Source organism: Bos mutus, chromosome 15 (genome assembly GCF_027580195.1).
Source record: "Bos mutus isolate GX-2022 chromosome 15, NWIPB_WYAK_1.1, whole genome shotgun sequence".
NCBI lineage: Eukaryota > Metazoa > Chordata > Mammalia > Artiodactyla > Bovidae > Bos > Bos mutus.
Window position 1 is genome coordinate 59,561,972 of NC_091631.1, and position 13,547 is coordinate 59,575,518.

General features: G+C 38.6%; 2 protein-coding genes across 3 annotated transcripts in view; one reads left to right on the forward strand and one right to left on the reverse strand.

Annotated features, from left to right (window-relative positions):
• Positions 1-13,547, forward strand: part of RDX (radixin) — a 101,340-nt gene that overhangs the window by 45,841 nt on the left and 41,952 nt on the right. For both annotated transcript variants that reach the window (XM_070384248.1, XM_070384246.1), the window contains exon 10: positions 10,426-10,556. In XM_070384248.1, coding sequence (XP_070240349.1) covers positions 10,426-10,556 — 131 coding nt within the window. The remainder of the gene's footprint in view (positions 1-10,425; positions 10,557-13,547) is intronic.
• On the reverse strand, positions 393-1,116 carry LOC102278676 (large ribosomal subunit protein eL39-like). The gene has a single exon (XM_070384249.1). It carries the CDS (start codon positions 798-800, stop codon positions 645-647), a length of 156 nt encoding a protein of 51 aa, XP_070240350.1. The 5' UTR covers positions 801-1,116; the 3' UTR covers positions 393-644.

Below are 13,547 nucleotides of genomic sequence, written 5' to 3' on the forward strand. Positions count from 1 at the left end.
TGTATAGTAGTATCATGTCATCTGCAAACAGTGAGAGTTTTACTGTTTATTTCCAGTCTGGATTCTTTTTGTTTTCTTTAACTCTCTGATTGTCATAGCTAGGACTTCGAAATTATGTTGAATAATAGTGGCGAGAATGGGCACCCTTGTCTTGTTTCTGATATTAGAGGGGATGCTTTCAGGTTTTCACCATTGAGAATAATGTTTGCTGTGGGTTTATCATTTATGGCCTTTATTATGTTGAGGTAGATTCCTTCCATGCCCATTTTTTAAAGAGTTTTATCATAAATGGGTTCTGAATTTTTTTCAAAAGCTTCTTCTGCGTCTATTGAGAAGATCTTATGATTTTTATCTCTCAGTTTGTTAATATGGTGTATCACATTGATTGATTTGCTTATACTGAAGAATCCTTGCATCCCTGGGATCATGGTGTGTGATCTTTTTTTCTTTTTCCCCAAATAAGTTTCACATATTTTTTACTGAGCCTCATAGCCAGCTAGCAAGGAAACAAGAAACATTAGGAGCCATGCATTCCATCTCTCTCATAAGTTTAGACAGTTGTGATGTTCCAACTGTGATTTGGCTGGTTAATCTGCAGATGGTCTTAACACACAGCATGTGTTCCACTTTATATGTGACACTTCTTATAGACCCAGCTTGGTTTTTCTCCAGTGTCTTCTCTTGGAATTGTCCCTGATCTTACTAGTCTTTGTTTGAATCCATTGAGGAATGGGACAATTCTGCTTTTGTTTCTTGGCTAGGAATTGCTTGACCCTGAGAGTCTTGTGAGACGACATCATGGGAAGCAAACTCAACCACACATAGGATGGTGGAGAAAAGAAAAGTGCATGTATATTCTTTATAATGTGTTGTTGAATTCTGTTTGCTAGAAGTTTCTTGAGGATTTCTGCATCTTGTTCATCAGTGATATTGGCCTGTAATTTTCTTTTTTTGTGATGTCTTTTTCTGATTTTGATATCAGGGTGATGGTGGTCTCGTAAAATGAATTTGGAGGTATTCCTTCCTCTGCAATTTTTTTGAAAAAGTTTCAGATGGATAGGCACTAGCTCTTCTCTAAATGTTTAATAGATTTCACCTGTGAAGCCATCTGAACTTTTGTTTGTAGGGAGATTTTTGATCAGTTTTCAGTTTAGTGCTTATAATGGCCTTGTTCATAGTTTCTATTTTTTCCTGGTTCAGTCTTGGAAGGTTGAACTTTTCTAAAAATCTGTCCGTTTCTTCCAGGTTGTTCATTTTATTGGCATATAGTTTCTTGTAATAGTCTCTTCTGATTCTTTGTATTTCTGCATTGTCTGTTGTAGCCTGTCCTTTTTCATTTCTAATTTTGTTGATTTGATTTTTCTCCCTTTTTTCTTGAGTCTGGCTAATGGTTTGTCCGTTTTATCTCCTTAAAGAATCAGCTTTTAGTTTTATTACTTGTTACTATTGTTTCCTTCATTTCTTCTTCATTTATTTCTGCTCTGATCTTGTTGATTTCTTTACTTCTACGAATTTTGGGGTTTTATTGTTCTCCTTTTTCAGTTGTTTTAGGTGTAAAGTTAGTTGTCTATTCGATGTTTTTGTTTCCTGAGATAGGATTGTATTGCTATAAACTTCCCTCTTAGAACTGTTTTTGCTGCAGCCCATAGGTTTTTGGTTGTCGTGTTTTTGTTGTCATTTGTTTCCAGGAATGGTTGATTTCTCATTTTACTTCGTCAGCAACCTGTTCATTTTTAAGAAATGTGTTTAATTTCCATGTATGTGTGTTTTGCAGTTGTTTTTTGTTTCCTTGTAATTGATATCTAGTCTCATATTCTTATGGTGAGAAAAGATGCTTGATGTGATTTCCATTTTTTTAAATTTACTGAGAATTAATTTGTGACCTGAGATGTGGACTATCCTGGAAAATGTTCGATCTGCATTTGAGAGGAGGGTGTATTCCTTTGCATTTGGATGGAATGTCCTAAAGGTATCAACTAGGTCCATATGACCTAATGTGGCATTTAAGGCTTGTGTTTCCTTAATTTTCTGTTTTGATGAACTGTTCATTGGTGTAAGTGGGGTATTAAAATCCAAACTGTTGTGTTACTGTCAATTTCTCCTTTTGTGTCTGTTTGCCTTATGTATTGAGGGGCTCCTCTGTTGGGTGCATAAATATTTGCATTGTTACGTCTTCTTGGATTGATCACTATGTAGTGTGCTTCCTTATCTCTTATAATATTGTTTTATTTTAAGGTCTGTTTTGTCTGATAGGATTGCTACTCTGACTTTGTTTTGATTTCCATTTTGCATGGAGTGTCTTTTTCCATCTTTTCACTTTCAGTCTATGTGTGTCTCTAGGTCTGAAGTGGGTCTCTTGTAGATAGCGTATGTATGGGTCATGTTTTTTTATCCATTCAGTCTGTGTCTTTTGGTTGGAGCATTTAATCCATTTACATTTAAAGTAATTATTGATATATATGTTCCTTTTGGAATTTTCTTAATTGTTTTGGGCTTATTTTTGTAGGTCTTTTTCTTCTCTTGTGTTTCCTTCCTGTGGAAGTCCTTTTAACTTTGTCTGTAAAGCTGGTTTTGTGGTGCTAAATTCTCTTAACTTTCACTTGTCTGAAAGGTTTCAATTTTTCTGTCAAATACGAATGAGATTCTTGCCAGGTCGGGTAATCTTGCTTGTAGATTTTTCCCTTTCAGTACTTTAAATATATCCTGCCATTCTCTTCTGGCCTATAAGGTTCCTGCTGAAAGATATCTGTTAATCAAATGGGGTTTCCCTTGTATGCTGCTTGTTGGTTTTCCCTTGCTGCTTTTAATAGTCTTTCTTTGTGTTTAATCTTTATTAGTTTGACTAGTACGTGTCTCAGTGTGTATCTCCTTGGGTGTATACTGTAGGGGACTCTGCGCTTCTTGGACTTGATTGTTTCCTTTCGCATGTTGGGGAAATTTTCATGTATAGTATCTTCAAATATTTTCTCAGACCCTTTCTTTTTCTTTTCTAGTACTGGGACACCTGTAATCCGAATGTTGGTGTGTTTAATATTGTCTGAGAGGTCTCTGAGACTATCCTCAATTCTTTTCTTTCTTTATCCTTTAGTCTGCTCTTCAGAAGTTATTTCCACCATTCTATTCTTCTGCCTCAGTTATTCTGGTATTGATTGCTTCTAGAGTATTTTTGCTTCCCTGGTGGCTCAGGTGGTAAAGAGATTGCCTGCAATGTGGGAGAGATCTGGGTTCAATCCCTGGGTTGGGGAGATCCCCTGGAGAAGGGAATAATAACCCACTCCAGTATTCTTGCCTACAGTATTCCATGGACAGAAGAGTCTGGTGGGCTACAGTCCATGGGGTCGCAAAGAGTCAGACACAACTGAGCTACTAACACACAGAGTATTTTAAATTTCATTATGTATTGTATGTCTCTGTTTATTCTTTATTTCTTCTAGGTCCATGTTAAATGTGTTAATTGATCCTTGCATTTTGTCCATTCTGTTTTTGAGGTTTTGGATCATCTTTATTATCATTACTCTGAATTCTCTTTCAGATGGTTTGCCTATTTCCTCTTCGTTTATTTGGTCTTGTGAGTTTCTGTCTTGTTCATTCATTTGTGCAGTATTTCTCTGCCTTTTCATTTTTATTCTAACGTACTGCGTTTGAGGCTTCCTTTCCCCAGGCTTTCAAGTTGTATTCCTACTTCCCTTTGGTTTCTGCCCTCAATGGGTAAGGTTTGTCCAGTGGTTTGGTTAGGCTTTGTGTTGGGAGTGACTTTTGCTTGTGTTCTGGTGAAAGGAGGTGAGGTGGGTTTTTTTTTCTCCCCTTCTGATGGGCTTGGCTGTGTGAGGTGGTATATTTTGGGATGTCTGGTAATCCTGTCTGCTGATTAATGGTTGGGTTTATGATTTTGTCTTGTTCATTGTTTGGGTGAGGTGTCCTGCACTAGAGTGCTGCCAGCAGTTGGGTGATGCTGGATCTTTTTAACACAGTTAACAACCCCATGGTTCCTTTCTTGGATTCCATGAAAGGTTCCAACCTATCATTAGTGAGTATTTATTGCCTGCTTTGTATACAGTAGGAATTCATTAACTCTTTATTTCATTTGAACACCTGAAGGTTGTTTTATGTTAGTCCAGCCACATGGGAATTGATGGTCTTTCAGAAGTGGCATGCCAAGTCTTTGTTCATTCCCTGCTTTATAGGTCAGAGAGAGAGAAGTGACAACTGTGTATGTGGAAACAATTTCAATCAGGCCCAATGACAAAGGAGCCAGCAGACATACTTGGGGGAATGCCCAGAGGTGTGCTGCTGGAGTTTCTTGGGCAAGAACAGCAGTTGGGAAGAGGCAGCAGGAGGCCTCTTTCCCTATAATACATTGGCATATGTAGCTATGTCCTCCTGCATAACTCTCATCACTTCTTTTTAATAGTGAAAATCATGTTCTTTTCCATGGATTATTGGTCCTTGTAGTCTGCATTCTTAAGTTACTTGTGTCCAAATCAAATTGAGTTTACAATTTAGAGTGAGATAGCTATAGTCTGTGTCACAGCTGACTGCCTGTACGCCTGAGACTCAGCTGATGTCATACCAAAGAACACAGGCTTTGGATTAGATAAATCTGGGTTTGAATTCTAATACTTGTTGAACAAGTAACTTCTTATTCTCTTATCCTTACTGTGAAAATAATAGTCCTTTCAAGAGTTTTTGTGAGAAATAATAGGGTCAGTACAGAAACACTTAGCAGAGTACCTAATCCCTAATTAAGTAGTAGTAGTAAAGAATTTTTAATATTACTAGTACATAGTTTGATTAGAAGTTGAATATATGTTGCTTTTTAGTCTTCATTTTAAGAAAAATGTAATTGGTGCTATTAAAAAAAGTAATGTATTCTAATATGGGGCTTCTCAGGTGGCTCAGTGGTAAGGAATCTTGACCTGCATACAGGTTTCTCAGGAGGCAGGTGAGGTGGTTTGGTATTCCTATCTCTTTAAGAATTTTCCACAGTTTGTTGTGATCCACACAATCAAAGGCTTTAGTGTAGTTGATGAAGCAGAAGTACATGTTTTTCTGGAATTCTCTTGCTTTTTCTATGATCCAGCTAATCTTGGCAATTTGATCTCTGGTTCCTCTGCCTTTTCTAAATCCAGCTTCAGCATCTGGAAGTTTTCAGTTCTTATACTGTTGAAGCCTAGCTTGAAGAATTTTGAGCACTACTTTGCTAGTGTGTGAAATGAGTGTGATTGTGTGGTAGTTTGAACATTCTTTGGCACTGCCTTTCTTTGGGATTGGAATGAAAACTGACCTTTTTCAGTCCTGTGACTGCTGAGTTTTCCAAATTTGCTGGCATACTTAGTGCAGCACTTTAACAGCATTATCTTTTAGGATATGTAAAGGCTCAACTGGAATTCTATCACCTCCACTAGCTTTGTTCATAGTGATGCTTCTTAAGGCCCACTTGACTTCACGCTCCAGGGGGATTTTGGCTCTAGGTGAATGATAACACCGTCATAGTTATCAGGGTTGTAAAGATCTTTTTTATACAGTTCTTCTGTGTATTCTTGCCACCTCTTCTTAATATCTTCTGCTTCTGTTAGGTTCACACTGTTTCTGTCCTTTATTGTGCCCATCTTTGCCTGAAATGTTCCCTTGATATATCTAATTTTCTTGAAGAGATCTCTCTAGTCTCATTCTATTGTTTTCTTCTATTTCTTTTCATTGCTTGCTTGGCAAGCCTCTCTTATCTCTCTTTGCTATTTTTTGGAACTCTACATTCAGATGGGTATCTCTTTCCTTTTCTCATTTGCCTTTCGCTTCTCTTCTTTTCTCAGGTACTTGTAAGGCCTCCTCAGACAACCATTTTGTCTTTTGTATTTCTTTTTCTTGGGGATGGTTTTGATGACCACCTCCTATACAATGTTATGAACCTCCATCTGTAGTTCTTCCGGCACTCTGTCTCTGTCTCTCAGATATAATCCCATGAATCTATTTGTCACTTGCACTGTGTAATCAATCATAAGGGATTTGTTTAGGTCATACCTGAATGGCCTAGTGATTTTCCCTACAAAAAGAAACTAGGTATCACTAAGAAACATGGAGAGCCAAAGTCATTTGTGTTAATTGAATGGGGTGTTCATTGGTGATGGCTGTCAGCAGGTGAGAATTCTTGTGAGATGAGAAGTACAAGCTTTGTAAGAGTGCAGTGTAATAAACTTTACAAAACACTTTAAATATCATAATCAAGTTAAATACTGGCTATACATTTATTTCATTTTTCAGTATAAACACTAAAATTCCTCCTCCCAACTTGGTTGTTGTTATCTTCAGTCTTTTTTTCTTGCTTCCGTGTCTCCTTTACCTCCATCCTTGAGGAAGAACAAATGAAATGTCAATAGAGAAAAGGTAAACAGCACCAGTGCCCACCTCCAGAAGGGGCCATCTGTGTGCCAGAGCAGGACTTGAAAAGTTCTGAGTTTGTGGAATATTATTGCAGCCTTTGGTCTTCAGGTCTGGTGAGATGTAAGTATTCATGAAGTGTCTCAGGGCCTCAGTGTCTCAGGGCGGAAGCTAACTGTCTTGGAGACTGTGGCAGCGCTGGATTTGACTAAGCAGGGACTGAGGAGTGATGTGGGCAGGCTATTCAGCATCTTAGAGTAGCAGGCAGCCTGGCATGAAAAAAGTAGCTCTTGACCATACTAGCAATTACTTGAGAAATACTGTGCTCTTGATGTCACAGACAAGCCTACTTTTTCAGCTTTCTAAAGAATACAGGAAGGGCACCAGTATCTGTGGGGCCTGCAGGGCCTTGTTTTTTCTCAAGGAAATTGGGATGTTCAAACTTTCTTAAACCTGTGTAACCCCTGACTCCTAGAGTGGTGGGGGCTGTTTACCTGTGTATACTCTGTTGATTGAGATAGGATGAAAGAGGTGAATGTGCTAAAAGTGAGTCCAAGTCTTGGGGGCAGGGGGGCGCTTAGTTATTCAATCTTCCTTCTGGCTGTTGAGAAAGTACCTTGTAGGGAAGTCTAAAACAGAGATGGAGCTCCTCTCTCATGAATGAACTCCAGGCCTTAGATTATTAAATGCTGTGAGGATTCATTAAAACCAGTTGGAAAGATATGGTCACCCTTAAGCTTAATGCAGGGCCTACTTTTCTTGCTGACTTGTTACAACTCTATCTGTTTGCCCCAAAACTGGAGTCTCTTTTCATTTTGAAAGCAGATAGGTACTAGTTGCTTCAGGAAGAAATAGGTAATAAAACTTTGCTGATAAGCTTATCAGAGATTGCAAGTTGAGAAATTATGTGATTTGGGCTTGAAATTCAGAATTGACATCAAATGGCAGCTATGTCTTTTGTAAATATTTAGGTATATTTAGATAAGTTTTAGAGGAAAGCATAATTATTATTATTTTTTTAACTAAAAAGAGTATTATTCCCATTGAAGTTGATAATATTATCAGATAATTAAATCTTATTCATCATTATATTTCTGGCCCTCAACATAGAGTCTGATCCACAGTAAGCCTTTGGTAGATGTTTGATAAATGAATTTGGCTATATTTAGGCCCATGGTAGATGCATCTAAATGACAAATGCACTCGTTCCCACCAAACTCTCAGGAAGATCTTTTCAGATAGCATTCAGTTCAGTTCAGTCACTCAGTCATGTCCGACTCTTTGCGACCCCATGAATTGCAGCACGCCACGCCTCCCTGTCACATCACCAACTCCCGGAGTTCACTGAGACTCATGTGCATCGAGTCAGTAATGCCATCCAGCCATCTCATCCTCTGTCGTCCCCTTCTCTTCCTGCCCCCAATCCCTCCCCGCATCAGAGTCTTTTCCAGTGAGTCAACCCTTCGCGTGAGGTGGCCAAAGTATTGGAGTTTCAGCTTTAGCATCATTCCCTCCAAAAAAATCCCAGGGCTGATTGATCTCCTTCAGAATGGACTGGTTGGATCTCCTTGCAGTCCAAGGGACTCTCAAGAGTCTTCTCCAACACCACAGTTCAAAAGCATCAGTTCTTTGGCACTCAGCCTTCTTCACAGTCCAACTCTCACATCCATACATGACCACAGGAAAAACCATAGCCTTGACTAGACGGACCTTTGTTGGCAAAGTAATGTCTCTGCTTTTCAATATGCTGTCTAGGTTGGTCATAACTTTCCTTCCAAGGAGTAAGCGTCTTTTAATTTCATGGCTGCAGTCACCATCTGCAGTGATTTTGGAGCCCAAAAAGATAAAGTCTGACACTGTTTCCACTGTTTCCCCATCTATTTCCCATGAAGTGATGGGACCGGATGCCATGATCTTCGTTTTCTGAATGTTGAGCTTTAAGCCAACTTTTTCACTCTCCACTTTCACTTTCAGCACGAGGCTTTTTAGTTCCTTTTCACTTTCTGCCATAAGGGTGGTGTCATCTGCATATCTGAGGTTATTGATATTTCTCCCGGCAATCTTGATTCCAGCTTGTGCTTCCTCCAGTCCAGCGTTTCTCATGATGTACTCTGCATAGAAGTTAAATAAGCAGGGTGACAGTATACAGCCTCGACGTGCTCCTTTTCCTATTTGGAACCAGTCTGTTGTTCCATGTCCAGTTCTAACTGTTGCTTCCTGACCTGCATACAGATTTCTCAAGAGGCAGGTCAGGTTGTCTGGTATTCCCATCTCTTTCAGAATTTTCCACAGTTTATTGTGATCCACACAGTCAAAGGCTTTGGCATAGTCACTAAAGCAGAAATAGATGTTTTTCTGGAACGCTTTTCCTTTTTCCATGATCCAGCGGATGTTGGCAATGTGATCTCTGGTTCCTCTGCCTTTTCTAAAACCAGCTTGAACATCAGGAAGTTCACGGTTCATGTATTGCTGAAGCCTGGCTTGGAGAATTTTGAGCATTACTTTACTAGCATGTGAGATTAGTGCAATTGTGTAGTAGTTTGAGCATTCTTTGGCATTGCCTTTCTTTGGGATTGGACTGAAAACTGACCTTTTCCAGTCCTGTGGCCATTGCTGAGTTTTCCAAATTTGCTGGCCTATTGAGTGCAGCACTTTCACAGCATCATCTTTCAGGATTTGAAATAGCTCAACTGGAATGCCATCACCTCCACTAGCTTTGTTCGTAGTGATGCTTTCCAAGGCCCACTTGACTTCACATTCCAGGATATCTGGCTCTAGATGAGTGATCACACCATCGTGATTATCTGGGTCGTGAAGATGTTTATTGTACAGTTCTTCTGTGTATTCTTGCCACCTCTTTTAATATTTTCTGTTTCTGTTAGATCCATACCATTTCTGTCCTTTATTGAGCCCGTCTTTGCATGAAATGTCCCCTTGGAATCTCTAATTTTCTTGAAGAGTTCTCTAGTCTTTCCCATTCTGTTGTTTTCCTCTATTTCTTTGCGTTGATCGCTGAGGAAGGCTTTCTTATCTCTTCTTGCTATTCTTTGGAACTCTGCATTCAGATGTTTATATCTTTTCTTTTCTCCTTTGCTTTTTGCTTCTCTTCTTTTCACAGCTATTTGTAAGGCCTCCCCAGACAGCCATTTTGCTGTTTTGCATTTCTTTTCTATGGGAATGGTCTTGATCCCTGTCTCCTGTACAGTGTCACGAACTCATTCCATTAGATGCATACTATTATTCTAAGGAATTTGTCAAAGGAGATAAAACTGATTTGTCATCTTGTATCCAAGTTTAAGTTGATACTATGTTAGGAATTAAACTTGTGTTAATTGATAATGATTGAAATATTTTGCCCCTCCATGTTAATTTGCTTTTTAAAATGAAACGGCCTGTGCACTCCCTTCAAACCTTTGCTGGTTCTGCCAGTGGGTGGTTCCTGCTAATCTAAAGAAGGCATGTTCTTGGGTATGGCAACTGTGCAGTTAACTTGTTTTGTGCTCACATATAATTAATTGTCAGGAGTTCTTTTTATTTATTTATTTCTGACATTTCATTTATTTATTTTTTTGGATTGAAATCAAAGCAAAATGTTCATATTTTAATGTTTATGTTTCCATAGAGAATACTCATTTTTCCAGACCTAACTTTATGGTCTCAGAGTGGGAGCAGAGGCCATCCATATGGTCTTGAGTCTCTTTATCTCTTTGTAATGTATCCTCAGAGACAACAAAACTTAAAGTTCTTTTCAGTTCAAGAAGCATGTCTGGGTTCTTTCAGCGTCAAGATTCCAGCTAGTCACTTAATTCAGTGACTATAGTTTTTGTGACCTTACAAAAAAGATGTATTTTAATCCAATGTATGTATATGTAACAGTGTTGTAGTCCTATATTCTTAACCATATGACTTTTGAATGCATCTAAATATAATGAATACTTAAAATATTGATATGCTGTCATTTCTTCTTAGTTGATTTACAGTTAGTACTTAGGTTTCATGTATATATTTTCATATAGTAATTTCTAACAGCACAGTGTAATTCCTTTTAAGGGCTCAATTAGAGAATGAAAAGAAGAAAAGAGAAATAGCAGAAAAGGAAAAGGAAAGAATAGAACGTGAAAAGGAAGAGCTTATGGAACGTCTGAGGCAAATTGAAGAACAGACAATGAAGGCCCAGAAAGGTAAAAGTTTCTTTTTGATACTGGATTCAAAATTGTTGCTCTGTCATCAGATAATATAGTATTTTTTAATACTATTAAATCTTATTTGTCTTTTTTAAAATATATTTTTTAATTGTAGGTAAATTGCTCTACAATGCCATACAGCTACACGAATCAGCCATAACTGTACATACGTTCCCTCTGTCTTTAGCCTCCCTCCCCTCCCACCACCGCACCCCTCTAGGTCATCACAGAGCACCAGGTTGAGCTCCCTGTCTTCTCTAGCGGCTTCCCACAAGCTGCTTATTTGACACATGATGGTGTATGTATCAATGCTGCTTTCTCTATCCGTCCCACCCTCTCTTTCCCCCACTGTGTCCACAAGTCCATTCTCTACATCCGTGTCTCCATTCCTTCCCTGCAAATAGGTTCATCTGTACCATTCTTCTAGATTCTACATATAATGCAAATTATTATGCCATGTTTGGTTTCCTCTTTCTGACTCAATTCATTCTGTATAACAGGCTCTAGGCTCATCCACATCACTACAACTGACTCAAATTTGTTCCTTTTTACGGATGACTGATACTCTTTTGTTTTTATGTACCACAGCTTGTTTATCCATTTATCTGCTCATGAACATCTAGGTTACTTCCATTTCTTATATAGACCTCAGTTCGGTTCAGTTCAGTTGCTCAGTCATGTCTGACTCTTTGTGACTCCATGAACCGCAGCATGCCAGGCCTGCCTGTCCATCACCGAACTCCCGGAGTCCACCCAAAACCATGTCCCTTACGTCGGTGATGCCATCCAACCATCTCATCCTCTGTCATCCCCTTCTCCTCCTGCCCTCAATCTTTCCCAGCATCAGGGTCTTTTCACATGAGTCAGCTCTTCGCATCATGTGGCCAAAGTATTGGAGTTTCAGCTTCAACATCAGTCCCTCCAGTGAACACTCAGGACTGATCTCCTTTAGGATGGACTGATTGGATCTCCTTGCAGTCCAAGGGACTCTCAAGAGCCTTTTCCAACACCACAGTTCAAAGAAAAGCATCAATTCTTTGGCGCTCAGCTTTGTTTATAGTCCAACTCTCACATCTAGACAGACCTTTGTTGACAGAGTAATGTCTCTGCTTTTTAATATGCTGTCTAGGTTTGTCATAACTTTCCTTCCAAGGAGCAAGCGTCTTTTAATTTCATGGCTGCAATCACCATCTGCAGTGATTTTGGAGCCCAGAAAAATAAACTCAGCCACTGTTTCTACTGTTTCCCCATGTATTTGCCATGAAATGATGGGACCAGATGCCATGATCTTAGTTTCTGAATGTTGAGCTTTAAGCCAACTTTTTCACTCTCCTCTTTCACTTTCATCAACAGGCTCTTTAGTTCCTCTTCATTTTCTGCCATAAGGGTGGTGTGATCTGCATATCTGAGGTTATTGATATTTCTCCTGGCCATCTTGGTGCCAGCTTGTGCTTCCTCCAGTCCAGCGTTTCTCATGATGTACTCTGCATATAAATTAAACAAGCAGGGTGACAATATACAGCCTTGACATACTCCTTTTCCTATTTGGAACCAGTCTGTTGTTCCATGTCCAGTTCTAACTGTTGCTTCCTGACCTGCATATAGGTTTCTCAATAGGCAGGTCAGGTGGTCTGATATTCTCATCTCTTGAAGAATTTTCCATGGTTTATTGTGATCCACACAGTCAAAGGCTTTGGCATAGTCACTAAAGCAGAAATAGATGTTTTTCTGGAACTCTCTTGTTTTTTCGAGGATCTAGCAGATGAGCACTTTGATCTCTGGTTCCTCTGCCTTTTCTAAAACCAGCTTGAACATCAGGAAGTTCACGGTTCATGTATTGCTGAAGCCTGGCTTGGAGAATTTTGAGCATTACTTTACTAGTGTGTGAGATGAGTGCAATTGTGTGGTAGTTTGAGCATTCTTTGGCATTGCCTTTCTTTGGGATTGGACTGAAGACTGACCTTTCCCAGTCCTGTGGCCACTGCTAAGTTTTCCAAATTTTCTGGCCTATTGAGTGCAGCACTTTCACAGCATCATCTTTCAGGATTTGAATATATATAGACCTAATTCTATTTAATTGCCAATTTAATACTTAGTGGAATTAAATCATAAACATTTTTAAGGCACATTCATGTATCCAGTGCTCATATATTTGTTTTTCATTTACTTAAGTACTCAAATATTTTTATATGTACTTTTATTATTGTAAATTACAAATTACTATATGTGTTAATTTTTTCCTTTGGACCCTCCAGGGTTCCCTACACAGAAATACATTTTCAATGCTTTCTGGCATTTAAACAAAATCTTTTTATGGATATTTAAGTACTTTAAGGCATCTAGGTAATTTAAGGTGTTTTAAGCTATTGTGACTTTTTAAACTCTTCTAGAACTCAGTCTCTAGTTTCATTATATTAAAAAATACACAACACGTAGCCATGTTTTGTTAGTTTTTGATAACATGTTTGGAAGAACCTACTTCCTAGACAGTGGGTAACCAAAATGTTAGATTATATTAATGTTTTATTATTTTAATATTGTTTTATTTGGCTATGTCAGGTCTTAGTTGTGACAATGCAGGATCTTCACTTTGTCATGTGGAATCTTTTTTTGTCCTACATAGACTCTGTAGTTGTGTTACATGGCATGTGGGATCTTAGTTCCCCAACCAGGGATTGAACTAGAATTCCTTGAGTTGCAATTCAGATTCTTAACCACTGGACCACCAGGGAAGTCCCAACTACAATGTATATTTAGAAGGGCTACATTTATATTTAGCAAATGTGGTTTATATAAAGTAACTTTAGACAAAAAAGATAATGAGCAAAATAAAATGCTGTGTTCCTTCTTAAGAATTAGTACTTGCTTTCCTGATGACTAGTAGAATCAGACATTCAGTTCTGTTGAAATAGCTGTTACTTTTATTTAAGGTTTATTTTTGCTCCTTGTATCAGCTGATGGTGGGATGATGCTCTTGAGCAGTGGGTA